This window comes from Anomalospiza imberbis, chromosome 14 (assembly GCF_031753505.1).
Source record: "Anomalospiza imberbis isolate Cuckoo-Finch-1a 21T00152 chromosome 14, ASM3175350v1, whole genome shotgun sequence".
In the NCBI taxonomy this organism is placed as follows: Eukaryota; Metazoa; Chordata; class Aves; order Passeriformes; family Viduidae; genus Anomalospiza; species Anomalospiza imberbis.
In genome coordinates, this window is record NC_089694.1 from 7706741 (window position 1) to 7725104 (window position 18364).

Below are 18364 nucleotides of genomic sequence, written 5' to 3' on the forward strand. Positions count from 1 at the left end.
GCCACTCACAGGAGAGCTGCTCCTCTCCGTGGTGCCTGTCAGTATTTGACAGCACAAACGTTTTAAGCTGCAGAGGGAGAGTGCACTCAGCCCCCCCCGGATGGTTTGTACGTGATGCTGCCCTTGTCCTGTGACACAAAGAGCTCAGCCCCCAGGGCCACGTGCAGATCTGCAAATTTGGTCCTTGATGTGGTGCTGGCACAGGGGGCACAGCCATCCCCTCCTGGCAGTGGAGCACAATGGACTCAAATGATTTCTGGAGCAGCTTCATGGGGAAAAGCAGGTTGGATTTGATTTTCAGGCTCCTTTTTGTCTTGGTTAGCAGAAGATTTATACATTTTTCTGTGGATGAAAAGCTCTATGGTTTTTCTCTCTGCACCAAAGATGACAAGGTATTATGTTGCCCTGATGGCCTCTGTCTTGACATGCTCAGGAATGTTTGGGAAGTGTAAGAGAGGCCATGGCAAATGGTCTGAAGTGACTAACAGTGGAAGTTTCAATAAAAATAGGCAAGGGAGCACCAAGCAAAATCTCTGCAGCACTAAATGTGGGGGTTTTTTGTTTGCTGTGTTTCTTTGTTGCTGGGTTTTTTTGGGTTTTTTTTGTTTCTATCACTCTGGGTCGCCCAGGATCATGTGTGGTTGTGACTTTTTCCAGCAGCAGCAATAATGATCCCCTATGCCAGTCCAGAGCCTGCCTTTGGCACTGCTCAGTGCATTTATTTCTGAAAGTGGGGGCTCCTGCCCAAAGGCTGCTTTCGCCAAAAGCTCAGTGAGGTGGTCTCTGATGGGTGAGAGGAACCAGAGGGGTCAGAGAGCTCCTCGTGGCCCTCAGCACCGGGGGCAGAGGAGCAGCACAAGCATCCCCGGGCACCCAGCACACCGAGCAAGGCTGCACACAGCAGCCTGGGCTGAGCCCGTGGCTCTGAGGGTGGGGGCTGGCTCTGGCACTGCGAGGATGAGCTGATGAGTGGGGACATGGGCTTCTCAGATTTGAACTGGGAACCAGGTTGTCTCAAAGGCTTGTGAGACTTCATTGAGCTACTCAGCCACGGTGTGAGGTGAGAATTAGGGGCAGGCTCTCCTCTGCCTCTCCAGGAAGGACTCACAACTGCTTTTGAGTGCAGTTGGAAACTTTTTCCAGTCTCTGGTGAAGTACATCAGCCCATCCACACATCACTCAGTGGACAGCACATGATCTGCCCACCCCATGGAGCCAGCACAGCTGCCAGCCAGCTGCTCTCCCTTAACCAGAGCAGAGCAAGGGTGACACTCACTGCAGGGTGACTTTGGCAGGAGAGATGCTCAGCTTTTCTCCCCTGACCCCGTGGTACCAAGCATGGGCTCGCTTTGCCCTCGCATTGCTCACCACCAGCTGTAAGAGCTGAGTATTTATCTCAGCACCATTACTGCCAATCTTCCCCCCATTAATACACCCATAGTTCACAGGCAGAAAACATCTGTTATTGCAGTGGTGACATTTAAACCAAGGGAGGTATTGGTTTGTTGGGTTGTTTTTTTTTTTTTAATTAGTTTTTAGGCAGTCAGCTCGTTTGCTCCAGCCTCTGCTCCACATCTGTGAGTGCAGCCTTCTCCATCCAGCTGAGAGGGAATTATGTGTGCAAGAGGAGTCAGGGCTCCCTTCCCAGCTCCTGGCTCACACTGCTAGGACTGCCGTGCCTGCCACACACCCAGCCGCGTGCCCAAGGATGCTGCACCTGAAAGTCCAGTTCCTGGATGATTCCCAGAAGATCTTTGTAGTTGATGTAAGTGGGTATCATATTCTTACTGATTTTTTTGGTGTTAATTATTAAATCATTGCTGCTGTGAAGGATTGCATGGTCTCTGATAGCTTGTTGTTTTCAGCTTTAAAAAAGAAAACCAATCTCCAATTCAAATTGAAGCCTTCTAGTACTAATTTGTAAGTGTTTTTTGGTATCAACACACTCCTGTGCTCCCCTGTTATTGGCATTATTTATGAAGGAGGAATGGCTTTTACTTACCTGATGTGATCTTTAGTAAATCAGTTAAATTAAGTGATGGTCTTGACAAGTGTTGAGCTCTCTCGTTTGTCTGGCTGCCAGTGTAAACATTCAGCAAGGAAGTAAAGTCTGGGAACAGAATAAAAATAGCATATTTGTCCAAGTTATCCCTGTTGAGAAACATCTGAACACATCTTCTCCTGGGCATTCAGTTGAAAAAGAACTGTGTGGTTTTGTGAATAGCTGAGGAAAAAAACTGACTCTGTCTTATTTTCTGCATGGCAGTGTCCCACAACACATTGTGATTAATAATTCACATTTAACAAATGCTAGCTCTGAACTAGGTTTAAAATGTTAAGTATTAATTAATTTGAGTGTTAAGTATTAATTAGATGTTAAGTATTAATTAGATTTATGCATATGTGTATAGGTAACTGAAAGTAGGTTTGTCTTGACTGTGTGTTAGAAGCATCTTTTACAAGTGTGATTGCACATTTACTGTTGGTTAGGGTTTGATAATCACAGTAGCTAATTGAATTAGCTAATTCAAGTAGATTTGTTCTAGTACTTACCTGCATCTCCTGTGAGAGCAGAGTGTTTAATATAAAGTGGGGTTTTTTCAAGTTCTGTTGCTTTTCTTCTACTGTCCTCTTCTGTGGTTTACAGCACAGCGTGAGAACTGCTCTCTCAGATGCACAGCTCCATTTCTTTGTGACAGTACTTGCACAAAAGAGGCAATTCCATCCCTTGACACAGTATGGAAATTGTTTGATTTAGTTTAATTAATCTATCCTAGTCCAGGAGTCAGCTTAAAAATGAGACCAGTCATTTTAAAATGCCTTCCCCTCCTCCCTCCACCGATTAGATCAGGTTATAGTGAGACACAATTCAGAAGATGCTTCTGCTTCAATGTTGCTGCATTTTTTTCCGTCTCTGTTTTCTTATTTGCTCAAAACGCAGCACTATAGCCCTGCACGACATGTTATTGCAGCAAATAGCTTCCATTAGAGGAACTCCTGGTCATTCCCTTTTTTAGCATGGAATGGTATTGGAAACCCCTTTTAGGCATTTCATGCATTTGCTGCTGCTGTGTGGGTACAATAAATGAGTAGCTGAATTAGTGACTTCTCCAGTATAAAAGGAGTGCTTTGGGCTAAGTTTTGAGCAGATATTTTAAGCAACTCTTCCTAAACCCCTCCTGACTTTGGAAAGCTCTTTTGAATGAGGAGTACTTCAGTATAATGGGAGGGAAAAGAACAAAAGAAATAAAACACAGAGGGCCTGACTCCCCCTGCACCTCCCGCTCAGTGTAAACATCTCTACCTGCCTCACGTGGGTGTCACAGCTGCTGCCATGTGCAGCAAGGTCTCCTTTCCAGGCTGCTTTGCATGAGAACCAGTTCCTCTCCTGGTGCTGGACGCTGACCCAGGAAGGCTTCTGCCTCCATCTGCATCCTTGCTGTCAGCTGGGACCGCTGAGTTCCCAGGATTTCCTTCAGCTGAGCACTGGAGATGGTTCCTGGGATAACAGGTCTGAGCCCTCAGGGCAGGGGAGGGACGGGCTTGGCACATCTCTGAATGTCCCCACTGTGCCCTCCCTGCCGAACACCCCATGGCTGGGCCTGGGATGCTGTTGGGCAAACCAAAAAGCCCAGAAAAATGAGCTGCTGAGGCCGAGTGAAGGACAGAGTCTCCTGTGGTCATGTGTCCCTTGGCAGGAGGTGTGTGGGCCTGGTGGCAGAGGAGCGAGGGCACAAGGAAGCTTTTTTGGTGACTTTTGGTGCATGACACTCTGTGGCGGCTGCAGCATGCCTGATAGGGCAGGCATCTCCCAAGGTGGTGGGAAAAGATCACACCAAATCCCATGAGCTGTTGCTCACCCCTAAACCATGGACCTGGGTGTAGCAGCCTGTCCTGTGGGAATGCTGCAGAAATGGGCTTTGCCATTGGGCTGCAGGTGCTGCCAGAGTCCCTCTGGGGACATGGGCATGTGTGTGTCCCGTGTGTTGCACGTGTTGCTGTCTGCCTCTGGAAGTGCCTCTGGCTTTCTGATTCTGCTCACAGTCCCAGATGCTTTCACCGAGAAGTGAAGGGCAAGTCCAGCCTTTCCTTCTCACCTTCTGCTCCGGGGTTTCTGCCTGTGGGTGCTCACCTGGCCCTGCATCATTCCCAGAGGCACCTGTAGGCTGGGACATGGGACAAACAGCCCCACATTCATGCTTCTGCCTTGCACTGTGCTCCTCCAGCACAGACCCCACTTCTCTCACTTGGTGCAGTGCAGGGCCGATGCTGCTGAGGAAAACTGTACCCCAGTGCCTGAGGAAGCACTGGCCTCAGCACCCCAAAATCCAGGACAGGACACCTGCAAGCAACACTCTACAAGAGAAGGGCTCTGCTTCTAAAGCATCCCCTGCAGCAGCAGGGCTGTGTCTCCCAGTGAGCAGGTTTTCCTGGGTTTGGGGCTGCTCCTGTCCTGTGGTGCCTGCCCTGGGCAGTGCTGGAGCAGAGTGGGTCGCTCCCAGCAGACATATGGTAGGTAATAACCCAGTAAGAAATGCTTGTCTTTTTGGCTGCCTGACAAAGGCCAAGGCCTTTCATGCTAGAAAATTCTAGCTTGGGAAAAAACATTTATAATTTTTTTAATTACCCTTGTGATCCAGTAATTTTGAGGAGAACTGGGAGTGCTGCAGAGCAAATGCTGTTATTATGCTATCACTTTTCTGCAGCCTTTCAGCACAGAGCCAGCAATTTCATCCCAGGAGAAGCCCTGAAAGGTGGTTATTAGAGTGCATCACCACCAGCAGCCAGGTCCCTCCCATCCCTGCTGGGGACAGCCACTGCCACAGGGAGCTGCAGCCTGTCTTTCCCTCCATCACCCAACATGTGATAATTTAGCAGCTGTCTAACCTGGCCTCTCTGCTCCAGCCTGCTTTTGCAATAACTATTACTTCTTTTTGGTCTGCTTTTCACAAGCTGATTAAGGCGTATCAGGGTTTTGTTGGGGTGGGTCACTGCCATTTTAATTTCTGGTGCTTTCTGGAGCATTTTCCAGAGTTGGGGGCCTCCTGGTTTGTTCTCCAGCCAGGTCATACAGCATGGCAACAAGTCAAGAAAACACCCTCCAAGTGTTTCTGTTTACTGGGAATAACTACAGCCTGGCCTCCCTTATCAGCATGTAGCACCACTTAATTCATATTGCTAAAGCCCACGGATGACTCAGAGCCCAGGGCACAGGATCTCTGGTCCTGTTGCTGTTAATTACCATTAACCATAATAGCAGTTCATCCCTGACTGTTGGGACACAGGGACTCACTGCACAGGTTTGAGGTCTGCTCCCGTTGGCTCTTAATTAACACATTTGCCATGGCTGTCCCTGTTCAGGCAGGTGCTTGTCCTGGGGATCACTCACTGGTTTGCCAGGGACAGAACTGCCCAGACAGTGATAGTTGCAAACAGTGAATCAAAACATGGTTTATTTTCTCTTGCTCTCCTTTCTGGTTTATGTTCCTTAATAAAGGAGAGAAGTGATGGGAAGGAATCTGATTTCCAAAAGCAGGGAGCGCAGCATGCAGTTGTCCTGTTGTACATGCTGAAGCCAACAGCATTTATTGAGTGAGACTCTGCTGCTGCATGGTTGTCGCCGCAGGCCCCCAGCCGGGTAATAATTAGCATTGACTCCATGACTCTCAGAAGGCTGATCCATCACTTTATTATTCTATACTTATTAAGAAACCCATCGCCCTTACAGACAGTCACGATACAGGTGGACCAATCCAAACACCATCACCACTGGCCAATTGAGAAACCACCCTTTGGTAAACAAATCTCCATAACACATTCCACATGTTCACAACAACAGGTGCAGCAAGTGAAGATAAGGATTGTTTATCATTCCTTTCTCTGATCTTCTCACAGCCTTCCCCAGGACAATGCCTGGGAAACTTGAGTGTTGCTCTCTGTGGCCAGAGAGCTGTGGCCACACATGGTCAGGAAAGGGGTGAAAGAAGGGAGCTGAAACTTCTCCCCATCTCTCTGAAATCCCATCACGGCTGCTGTCAGCATTGCCTAACCTGCTCTGTGCTGTTTGTTTGCTAGCAAAAATCCTGTGGGAAAGGGCTCTTCAACCTCACCTGCAGCCACCTCAACCTTGTGGAGAAGGAATACTTTGGGCTGGAGTTTCACAGCCAGGCTGGGAACCAGGTGAGTGCAGCCGGCAGCGTGGGCCCCTGGAGCTGCCATCGCCTGCACGGCTGGGGATTGTTAGCACCTCCTCGAAATTCCAAATGGAAAAATAAATTGAAAGTTTTGCCATGATGGCAGAAAAACCCTGAAAATGGGAGTTAGGAGGGGAGCCACAAGCCCCAGTGATATCTACAGCTCATGGTCTACCTATAGCCATCCGTGTGGCACTGCCCAGCAGGACACTTGTCACAGCAGCCAAGCTGGCCAATATTTTCATGCTGCATTCTACCATGCTGTTGCTGCTTTTATTCCCCATCTCTTGTGCTGTTTATTTACCCAGCTATTCTTTGCCTTATTTCAGGTCTGGTTGGAACCACTAAAACCCATAACAAAGCAAGTCAAAAGTAAGTGTTTCAAGAATAGAATTCTTATAAATCATTACCGGTGACAGTCTAGCATAGACACATTCATGCAGTGTTGTTGCTGGGGGACAGGATCTCTGGCTTCCAGCACTTAACCAGGCTCATTTTAGAGGGTGAGGCTGGGCAGGATTGTTTGCAAGGACACCTCAGTCCATACAAAATCCCACGGAAATACCACTGCCTTTGCAATCTGGTATCTGCACCATTTTAGGCTGGAGCTGTTAATAATCTGACAGCTTGGCAGAGGAGCAGGGGTGGCTGAGTGCCTGTGTGGCCGTGCTGGCAGTGTGACAGGCACTGCTCCTGCATGCCCTCCTTTTCCCTTTGCAGCTCGGAGTGGCTCAGGCACCTGTGTGAGGCAGGGTCCCCCCTCTGCCCCACAGGCCATGCAACTCCTCCCCAGTCCCACGGAGATGCTGCAGAGCCTGACCTGAATTCAGGCCCAGCCTCCTCTGCCATGGCCATGACCGGTGCTAACACAGTGCTGCTTTCAGCACAGGCTCTTTCCATCTCCATAATATTTTCCCCAAGTACAGGATGGCTGGGAGGTGACTGAGAGCCTGGGGCCATGACCCCAGTCTTTGCCATGGGGAGGCTGCAGAACAGTGTTTGCATGAATTTCCCTGAAAGGGGAAAGCCTGATAAGGAGCCTTCCCTTTCTGGGTGCACCACAAATGGAATTGTTGCAGGGACCTATTTCCTTTACCAAGTGCCTTCTGGCCTGTCCCTCTGAGCCATCCCAGGGTGTTCTGTGACAGTTGGTGCTTACCTAATTGCTTCCCTCCCTCCACACATTTTGCCTTGGGCTTGGCTGCTTGTTCTCACTCATCCCACAAAAAAAGCCTTTGCCCAAGCAGCCTCCTATGGAACTGTTGCATCCCAAATGCTTGGAGGGCTGAGTTTAACACACAGCCCCAGTGACGGCAATTACACCGAGGCTCTGGCCACACTCCCTGGCACCATTTCATGGAAACCCCCTCCAACAGGGATTTTTGAAATTTAAAGAATTGCTGGGGCATTTTTCTCTTTCGTATTCTTTAGATATCAAAATCTCTATTTGAATCCCTTGGTAATACTGGGGGCCTGGGTAGGCTGGCTTTGGGGGAGCAGGCTGTAGTGCCTGATTAGTAATTAAGGGTCCAGATAATTTACTCTGTAAGGAGGCAGCATGTGTGAAGAGAGTTGTAAATGTTCTCAATAGACATGTAAAAGAAAACTTATGAAGATGTTGTGTTTTAAGATCCTAAGGAGGTTCTTTTCAAATTTATGGTGAAATTTTTCCCAGTGGACCCCGGCCACCTGAGAGAAGAACTGACCAGGTACAGTGCTTGTTTTATTACTTTTTTACCACACAGTGCTGTGTTTTTGCAGTGTGTTAATTCTTTATCTTCATCCACCACAGCCTGTCTGTGTGCAGTGGTTAGCCTAAGTATTAAGCTTTACAGAACAAAACCAGAGAATATCTTTTCTTGATCCTCTGTTTTTAAACACAATCCACTTGAAGGATCAGCTGTCTTATGAGGCTGCAATTTGTTTACTGCCAAACACTAGCAGTTGGGCACAGAGTCTGACTGCTCAGTCTAGCTCCTGCCTCAAGCAGCGTTCTGAGAGAGCAACTTTAGTTTTATTTTTAAAAATGACATTGTTAGCTTTTACAATTTTGGAGAAAGCATTGCAAACAGTGACTAAGAATAATACCAAGACAGAGCTTCTGCAGAGCCCCAAGAGAGGCAAATGCCCTCCAAACCAGAAAGGAATGTTAATTTTGAAATTACTAATGAGCATTTCAATGACAGGGATGTACTGGTCATACTGGTGCCCAGCTGCAGCCTTCTGCAGGGGCTGCATGCTCATCCTGTGACCCTGCAGATGTGCATCCCATGGGCTGAGATATGGGAACAGGCACGGCCCTGACGGCTCAGCCCAGCACCCAGTTCCCCCCAGGGCATGCTCCTGTCCCCCTCCACAGGTACCTCTTCACCCTCCAGATCAAGAAGGACCTGGCACAGGGGCGGCTGCCCTGCAGCGACAAGAGCGCGGCGCTGCTCGTCTCCCACCTGCTGCAGTGTAAGGGCAAGCGAGTGCCCGCAGGGCCGGCGCCCCTTCCCCGGGACGGGCTTTGGCTGAGCAGCCAGGGCTCCCCTCTGCACCGACCCCTCACAGCCTAATCCGTGCTCTCCCCGTGTCCCCAAAGCCGAGCTGGGCGACTTCCATGAGGAGACAGACCAGCAGCACCTGGCCACGCACAGGTACCTGCCCAACCAGGAGTACCTGGACAACAAGATCATGCACTACCACCGGAGACACAGGTAAGGGCTGCGCCACGCCACGGCCACCCACAAACCCCCTGATGGACCTCTGCTGACACGATGTTCCCATCAGCAGGCAGGCCTGGCAGTGGGGTGGGTGTGATGCCAGCCTGTGCACCTACAAAGTGGCTTTTTTCAGCCCGTTTCAGCATCTCCCCTCTCACTCCTGTCGCTGCCTGTGCGTTTGTGTCTCCAGAGGGAAGACGCCGGCCGAGTCGGACGTTCAGCTGCTGGACGTGGCCAGGAAGCTGGAGATGTACGGGATCCGCCTGCACCCCGCCAGCGACGGCGAGGGGACACAGATCAACCTGGCCGTGACACACATGGGGGTGCTGGTGCTGCGGGTGAGCTTGGGGCTCGGGGATGGCCTCTCCAGCTGGAGGTGACCCTTCTCCCCTTTGAGCGCCCCAAACTCTCCCAAATCCTACAAGAGGGCAGGTGTTCCACAGGCCGTGGGGTGAAGGGATGCTGTGGGATTCAGCCCCACCGTCTCTGTGTGCCACTGAACGTGCCCCAGCTCTGCTGGCCCTTGTCCCACGAGCGTGGTGGCCCTGTGAGCAGCACAGGTTCCACGGCGCTGTCACATGTGTTCACCGTGTAATCTTCCAGCGAAAATAGCCCCCCACGTCTGTGCAATTACATAACGCTGTAATCACGGCCGAGCTGCCCAGTAAATACAGGCTTCCTCTCAGCCAGCATGAGGCAGCGCTCCGCTCCCACACCGGCTGATTTCAACCTGGGAACATCTTGTCACAGCAAAAAAAAAACCAACAAACCCAAACATAAAACCTAGCTGTGGGTCTGCTGTTGGTAATTAGTGCTGCCAGACCTGGTTATTTATTCAGAGCCATAAACACTCCTCACGCATGATTAGAGCATCTGTGAGCCCATTAAAATCTGGGCTCTCCCAGGAAGCTGAGAGGGTCTTGGTGCCAGAGTGGAGTAACACGATTTTTCCTGGTTCTGCCATGTGGCTGCATGTAACCTCGTGCAAAATATTAACAGAGTAATGTGTGCTTCCAGCCTGCTTAAACCAGGTCTAAAGGTGTGGGGGTGAGCTCAGCACTGCTACACTTCCCAGCAAAGGAGGGGAGAATATTATTTCTTTGGGGCACTGATTCTGCCTTAACTCACATGATATTTGAGCTGGCACAGATAGGACTCCCTGCCTTAACCTCTCTGAGGTTTGTCTGGGGATCCTGGACTTTTGCAGAGCTTCAGCAGGCAGAATTAAGCCCTGAACCTCAATTTCTACTTGTAGAACCAGCTGATGCAGAGTCAAACACCAAACCCCAGCACCCTTTCCCTAGACCTCAGCAGCTCCAAGAGCTGCACTGGAGTCTGATGCAGTGTCCTGTGAGCTCAGGTCTTGGCCCACTGCATTTCTGTGTTTACAGGTTGCCCCATCCAGCTGTAATTGCTGTGTTTTCCTTGCAGGGCAATACAAAGATCAATACCTTCAACTGGTCCAAAATTCGCAAACTGAGTTTCAAGAGGAAGCATTTTCTCATCAAACTCCATGCAAACATCTCTGTAAGTACCACGCCACAGGCCGCTGCTGGGCTCGGGAGCAGTCAGCTGTGGATGGAAGGTCAGCCACACAAAGTCCCCAGTTTTGAGTAAATCCATTACTGCTGCCCATGATGGTGCTCCTTCTTGAGGGTGACATGTGCTACTCCTGTGTCCCCAGCGGGGTGACAGAGCACTGCCTGGAGCCACTGACAGCCCATATGACCCTTGGGGGATCAGCAGGGCAAATGGCAGAGCTTGTCCCGTGCTCCTGACCCCGGCTGTCCTGTCTCTGGCACACAGGCGCTGTGCAAGGACACGCTGGAGTTCACTATGGTGAGCCGGGACACCTGCAAGGCCTTCTGGAAGATGTGTGTGGAGTACCACGCCTTCTTCAGGCTCTCTGAAGAGCCCAAGTCAAAGCCCAAAGCCCTTCTGTGCAGCAAAGGTTCCAGCTTCCGCTACAGGTAAATTCCATGGGGAAACCCAAACTGCTGGGGCTGGGAAGGGCCTGGGGATGGCTCCGAGCCTCCCTTTTATGTCAGCCCTGTCTGAATCCGAGGGGGGATAACAGCAACTTCTCCTGGAGAGACCCCCGCCTCGGTCCTGCTGCATCCCCTCCCATGGGACACAAGGCCTGCCCAGGGCTGGGGCTGATGGTGCTGCTCACATTTCTCCCTCCATGCTGCAGTGGGAGGACTCAGCGGCAGCTGCTGGAGCACGGGAGGAAGGCTAAGATGAAGAGCCTGCCCTTTGAGAGGTACTAGGGGCATGGGGTGGGGGGAGTGGTGCCTGAGGGGAGTGGATTCTCCTGGCCATACACCCATACATACATGCTCGTTCTGCAGGAAACACTACACATCCCGCTACGATGAGAGGCAGTGCCGCTCCTCCCCGGACCTCCTGACGGATGTATCAAAGCAGGTAAGTCCCCATGGCATCAGCAACAGCTCTGTGCCAGGGTCTTGGCATTGCTGCCCCAGCTGGAGGAGCTCGGCTGGAGGCCAAGCCAGACCCTCAGCTCTGGGTGCTCCCTTCCCACCCCGCTCTGGGCACCCACCCGCTCTGTGCCTGCCCAGGTGGAGGAGCTGCGCCTGGCCTACGGCAGCCGGGGGTCCTACCACGCCAACGGAGTGCACGGCTCCGAGCCCACCCTGGACAGCCGGCGCCACAGCTCCACCATGGAGGTGACCTTCGCTGCTGAGCTGGAGCGCTCCAAGCCCGAAGCACCCTCCACCTTCCTGCCCCACTCCAAAAGCTCATCTGCCTTCCCCCTGCTCTACGCCGAGCTGGAGATGGAGCGGGCGTGGGAGCCCATCGACCTCTTCGGAGCCAGGAATCCCCTGACATCCTTTCGGCCCCACCAGTTTGCTGGGAACAGTAAAAGCACCTCTGTGGGCAACATGCGGGAAGTGAGCGCCCGGCAGCTGGTGTACACGGATGTGCCCTGTCCCCTGCCCGTGGTGGCCCCGGCGCCCCCTGTGCTCTTCTATCTGGACAGGGCGCTGCAGTCCCCATGCCCTGCACTGGCCCCTGGCGAGGACACAGCAGGGCCAGCTGGTGCAAGCGGCCCCGTGGCAGCAAAACCCCCCCGGCAGAGCCCGAGCGGGACCCAGGCTGGGCAGCTCCACGGTGAGGCTGCAGGCACGGCCATGGGCACGAGCATGGTGGGGGAGAACAGGTCATTGGCTCGCTCCTTCGATTACGGCCTTCAGGAGCAGCCTCCCAAGCGGTCTTGGAGCCAGTCGGACATGAAAACCATCCGCTTCCCCTACGGCTCTGAGTTCAGGCCCCTGGGGCCGTGCCCTGCCCTGAGCAGCCGCAAAGGGGGGGTTTTTTGGCACGTCCCAGCCCAGCACGGGCTGGCTCCGGGGCCGCGGCGCTCCACCGAGCGCTACCTGGGCAGCAGCACCGAGTCCAGCGACTCCGACTCGGACCTGCTGGCCGCTGACCACTGCTCCCTGTACGGCCGCGTGCTGCGCTCACCCATGGCCCGTGTGCGGCTCTCCTCGGGCAGCCTCCAGCTGGATGAGGAGGATGAGGAGGTGTCCTTTGCCACCAGTGCTGCTGAAGAGAGGATTTCCAGAGGGGCCTCCAAGTATTTCACCTAGGTGCCTGACACCAGCCAGAGGGAGCAGAGGTGGCCGGTGCTGACCCAGGGTCAAAGAATGGTGACACTCTTCATTTGCAGGTCTGCTTACAGCTTATGAAACATTGATGGGATCTTGTTGTGTGAGTGGTCTTAGCTATAGAGGATGTGTTAATGGATATCAGGGTGTGTTCTGAAGTATTCAACTCCTGCACCACACTTGGAAGCTGGTTTGCCTCCCCCCACTCTGAGGGGGGTTCTTGCTTCAGCCAGAGGCCAGGGATCTCCTAAAGCCCCGCTAAGCCCTGCCCAAGCTGATGCTTGGAGCTCAGCTGCTGGAGTCTTCATTGAGGGGGAGGGAGAAAAAGAGACTTCTCACAGAATAGTTTCAGCTGCTGCTTTTCCCAGCTGCAGGTTGGCACACTGGAGGAAAGGGTGTTTCAGGCCCTTTTGGAAAGGAGCAAGATCTTCATGGGAGGCTGCTCCTCGAGCAGATGCCATGGGGACAGGACAAAACCCCAGCACAGAGCCCATCTCCTCCACTGCCTCACCTCCCTCCAGTGCTGCAGGGAGCACCTGGCACTCGAAGACAAGGCTCTGTGCGTGGCTGTCTTCTCCCTGGCCAGTTTAGAGGATTACCCTTCTCCAGAAATAGCTCAGTAGTGCTTGTCAAGCTTTTAGGAGCCCCCCATGGTGAGCACTGGGAAGTGGGTTCACACTCAACTGTGCTTTGCTTAGGCACATCAGCCATCACCTCCTGTGTAAGGGGGGTCTTTGGGGTGCTTTGCTTCCCCAAATCTGTCCTCAGTTAAGCAGCATGGGAAAAAAGATACCAGGAGCAGGTAGGAAAGGAACAAGCAGCTTCTTGGAAGTATTTTTATTTAGAAACTTACTATTACTGTAAACCTACATGAAATTTTCTTGTAAATCTTGAGGATGATGACACCTCCATAAGATTTTAGGGGGGGATCTTGCAGAGAGACAGCCCAGAAAATCCACAGTGGAGAAACCACTGCAGCAGGCTAGAAGGATTTCAGAAAGATGGAAACTGGGACAAATAAAATAGATTAAATTGTAGAAAGATCTGGGTTTATGGGTCCCGCTCACTCTGTATGTTGCTGCCCTTTGTTTTAGAAGGTGGACAATAAAAAACAGTTGTTCACACTGGAGTTTTGAGTTCCTCCTTCTGCCCTGTGAAATCTGCACCCCCAGTCCTGCAGGCACGACCCCCCACCACAGCACACTTCGCCCTGTGCTTCCCAGCTCGGGAGCTTCCCTCAGTGCTCCCAGGAGCTGGTTTCCCTCTCCTCCTCTTCCTTCTGTGCCTCTGCTGTCCCAGCAACTGGGGAGACTTGTGGAGATCCCTGAACCCTGCTGAAAACAGCCACATTCTTGGTTGGTTGCCCAAAGAAATGCATTAGCTCAACAAGTGAGTACATTGTAAGGTTTGCTTCTGCTCCTACTCACCCTGGACTGAAGCTGTGAGCTGCAGTGATCCCTCACGCTGCTCTGGCACATGTTCTACTGAATAAAGGGATAATCTTTCTGGCTAGAGGGTTCTTTCTTCCCCATTCCCAAAGCTCTGCACCTCGGAAAGAGCAAGAATCGCCACTCAGTACAACATTTAAGAATGGCAGTCTGTGGCCAGTGTGGTAGGTTAAAAAAAGCAGCAGTGTTTCAAACACAGGCTGCACACACAGCCCTGGGATACTTCCACAATCACTGTCGGCTCCTAAAGCACGTGGACACACACCTTGAGCATGTCCCAGAGCACAGTCCCACCATGAGAGAGTGTGCAAACACCCTGCCCAAATCTTCAGGAACAGCCAGGTCTGGTCTTCAAGACAATGCTGGGAAAACAGCATTGAGAGGGAGAAACAAGGACTTGGGAACTATTTTTGGATTTTTCCATGGACTAGGGAGCACTGGGGCACAGTGTGGGCACTGTGCCTCAGCACATCCTACACATGGTCAACATTAGCAGAGGAACAAAGCAGCTCGTCAGTAAGTGACACAAATGGACATCTCCGAGCTAAATTCATTGCGTAACCCACTTTCGTGGGACTGACTAAAATTAAAGAACAATCCCAGTAAGCAGTGGCTCACTTGCCAAGGAACAACTGAAACAACCCTTGCCCAAGTCCTTCCCCTCACTCCCTGCTCAGCCCTAATCACCCCTGAGATAAGGACATCTATTTAAGTGATTTTGTTTCCCTAGGGAAGAAAACAAGGATGGAGAGAGAGAGGACGTGGAAAGATTTGGTTTGCTGGTGGTGAAAGACAAACAGCAGAACCTGGAAAATGTAAACTGTTCTAGTCCTTACACAAAGGATTATTGAAAGGGGGAAGGCACTGCAGCATCACAGTGGGAAAACATTAAGCTACTCAGTGCATTCAGATAGAAGTAACTGGTTTATATATAACAGATAAAGGTTCAGACAAAATAGATAAAGCTGTGAAATAAGCCAACATACACATCACTAAAACTCTGCCAAGAGGAAAATAATTTTATTCCAGTGTTAAATCATAAAACAGTGTGATAAAAATCAGAATTTTAACAATCACTAAACTTTGTGCAAACACATTCAAACCTACACACTCTCTCCTATTCAGCTGTCGAAATTGCAAGGCAAGAGCAGGTGTGATGACACTACACTGACTGCACAGACATGAATAGAGGGGTCAGAGACCAAGGGCTTAAAGAATGGTTACACTGATAAAGGACTCATCTACCCAAGAACAAATACACTATTCTGCAATACAGACTACTTTGACAAGATTTCTTCAGCAACAATTCTTCTCAACATACAGCAGGAAGCCTGGCAAACCAAAAGACCAGGAAGATAGTTCCTGCATGAATATTTTGATCTATCTTTCCATTAGCTATCTACCAGCAACAGAATACTGCTGATTAAGTTACACAGTTCATCAATAACTAAAACGTGGGAAAAAAGACAGCTCATCTCTGGAATCAGCAATACAGGTGTCCCTTCTTAGGAGCTAATTACAGTCTTACTATGCACAGAGACTTCAGGCATATGCAGCACAATAAAAAAACCTCCTTGAATGAGCTGTAATACAAGAGAATGAGTCTGATTTGTACACATGTGGGGGAGTTTTTCCCATGCTGTCCCACGAGGTAGGTATACATCCCACAGGAAAAGAAGAGGCACCATAGTTCAGCAACTTATTACAGCTGTATCTCAAATATGTCAGGTTCCAATTTCCCATGTCATTTGCTAACCCCACCTACCCAGATTTGTTCATAGAGTTGCATAGATTAAAGATCCTGCATCAACAGGGTAGAGCCACCAGTTACAAAACTCAGGAGGAATTCCCATCAGCACTTCCCTCAGACTCCCACAGAAAAAGAACACCTTAAAGGAAGTGACATGCAAGTAAAAACACGGTTTTAATTCTGAAAAAATTATATGGAGCTCCTTAAAATGAGATTTGTGTTGAGGCTGCTGAGGTGAAAGTCGAGGGAGCTGTGACAGAGCTGTGGCAGAGCTGTGGCAGACTGCACTGCCAGCCGTGTCTGAGCTCACACATCCCAGTGTCCTCTCTAGGAAAGGAACTGTCCTTTTCCTAGGAAAGGAACCCAAGGGAACCCCGGGACTGCTCCATCCACTCCCTGGGGCACAGCAGCTGGGAGGTGTCCTCTGGCCAAGCACAGCCTGGGGCACCCAGAGCCGTGCCGAGCACCCAGGCAGGGAACACCTTTCTCACAACATGAGTCTGTGCCAGACATGTCCACACCTCTGCACAGCTGCTGAAATCCAGGATAAAATGATGCACAACAGAACAAGCTCATGAAAGTTTACAGAACTTAAATATTTATTTTTAAACCATTTTAAACCCCCCAAAACATTGAAATAAGCTTCATCTATAAACAGATTTACAAGACTAACAACTACAGAAGCTAGAGGAGCACTACAATTTGTTTCTGTGATGCAGTTATTTTGTAAAGCTTCAGATCAACTGTATTTACAACTTTTGCTGCTTTTACATTTATAAAAATATTTATTTAATCCATAACATTATTGTTTTCAAAAACTATTTCCAGACTTTTTCTCAGATATAAATTCTAATTGAATTTCAGTTATATAGCAGATGAAAGTTTTAAACAGAAACATTTTTTTAAAATTAAAACAAGGAGTTAAAAGTAATTTTTTTTTACAGTGTAGGCACCATTGAAAATAATTGTCCTTGGCATATCTAACCACCATCTCTCACAAGTGTCCTTTATATAAAAACGATGTAATGGCAACATTTGACGAAAAATGCAGTATTTACTTGCACACCATTACTTTTTCAATATTTGGCAGATATATTTCAGATTCTTTAAAATGACTTTTGTGCAAAAAAAAAATGTGCAGGTCTGAACCATAAAATAAACACACCCAGCCTTTATCAAAAATAAATTTACACCAACAGTTCCACAGCTAAGTACTGAAAAACAATCCCAGTTCAAAACTTCAGCATAATATACATACTGGGTTTAAAAAGGGAAAAAACCAAATCAAAACAAAACAACAGAAGAGATTACCCATCTAGCAGTACCATAAATACATAACTGAAAGCAACTTTATAGTCTTACCTACTTTTTATGAAAAAAAATCACTCTGTACTGCACAGTACTACCTTTTTTGTGAAAGAATATCTATAACTCAGTTATTTGCATATTAACTGGTAAATACATATTTAAAATACACTTTCAGAAAATTATAAACAAATTATGCTGATGTACTGTATTTAATGTATTTCAGAACAAAAATGTGTATAAATATCTTACAGGAGAAACAACACCACCACACAGAACGCTGGTGTTACACCGATACCTGCGTGTGAGGTATGTAACATGCGACGCTCGGCTTCTCTGGCTCCCTTCCACCCAGGCATGTATACTCAGAGGAAAAAAAATTAAATTAAATTAAACTGGACTTCAGGTTTTGTCCATTATTGCCGAAAGCCCCACCCCCTCAACTGTATTGCTCTAAATTTTCCTACCATGATGATATAAGATTGAGTTACTACTTCAAAACCTGTTCTAAAAGGTAATACACAGACTGTACATCAGGATAGACCTGTTGCTACATATCACCTGCAAACTATTGCCATATTGCTCTCAAATATATTTAATCATAGAGCTGCCTAAAATACTGTACCAATTTAGAATTAAAATAGATGCTGTTGCAGGTTTGTTTTTCAGGGCACGATAACTATATGCTGGTTGAAGCAGGTGCTACAGCAATACCCTTGCCACTACATTACATGTCTTGAATACGCTTGTGAAAAAGCTATTTTTTTTTGAAGCTCATTAGTGATTTACAAAAGTTTAACTCATGAATATAAAAGACCTGTACAGCTCCATGTACAGGAACAAAATAGCATCAAAACATACTGTACTTGCACATTCTATTAACTAAAGTAATGGTTATTTCTAAAAGCAAAACTGCACCTCAACATTTATCAGATTAAACAGGTGAAACTACAATATTAAAAGTTGTCCTTTACAAAATAATTTCCTGAAAATATAAAACCATGTGCACTGCCACAAAATAGTTGAGTAGGTTCTTTCAAATCCTCAATCACCATCAATATGTTGCAAAGATCCAAAAGGCACAAGGAGCTCATGAGCTAAGCACTGCCAAGCTTGAAGTAGTTTTGGTGGGTTTCACTGGGTCCATATGAAACAGCAGTCAATTGTGTGAAGTTTCTTAGGATGAGTCATTAACAGAAAATCTACAGGCAAAAAATGCAAGTTAAAAAATTTGCTAATTATATTGCTTCAGTTAGGCAAACAGCACATAAATATTTCTGCATCACTAAACTAGTACATGCCTTCATCTCAATGGTTCATAGCACAAAAC

General features: G+C 48.9%; 2 protein-coding genes across 3 annotated transcripts in view; one reads left to right on the plus strand and one right to left on the minus strand.

The window, feature by feature from the left end:
- The first annotated feature begins 1632 nt into the window (after positions 1-1632).
- FRMD7 (FERM domain containing 7) lies at positions 1633-15160 on the plus strand. 2 transcript variants are annotated; one of them, XM_068204724.1, is made up of 12 exons: positions 1633-1765; positions 6076-6180; positions 6524-6566; positions 7825-7903; positions 8554-8651; positions 8779-8893; positions 9090-9237; positions 10331-10426; positions 10706-10869; positions 11094-11162; positions 11251-11326; positions 11482-15160. In XM_068204724.1, exons 1-12 carry the CDS (start codon positions 1709-1711, stop codon positions 12511-12513), a joined length of 2082 nt encoding a protein of 693 aa, XP_068060825.1. In that variant the 5' UTR covers positions 1633-1708; the 3' UTR covers positions 12514-15160. The 2 variants fall into 2 exon arrangements, with proteins under 2 accessions (XP_068060825.1, XP_068060826.1); XM_068204725.1 differs by having other exon boundaries at positions 7870-7903.
- A 1146-nt stretch (positions 15161-16306) lies between these two features.
- Positions 16307-18364, minus strand: part of STK26 (serine/threonine kinase 26) — a 30258-nt gene continuing 28200 nt past the window's right edge. The window contains exon 12 of the mRNA XM_068204726.1: positions 16307-18236. Coding sequence (XP_068060827.1) covers positions 18212-18236 — 25 coding nt within the window. The 3' untranslated portion in view covers positions 16307-18211. The remainder of the gene's footprint in view (positions 18237-18364) is intronic.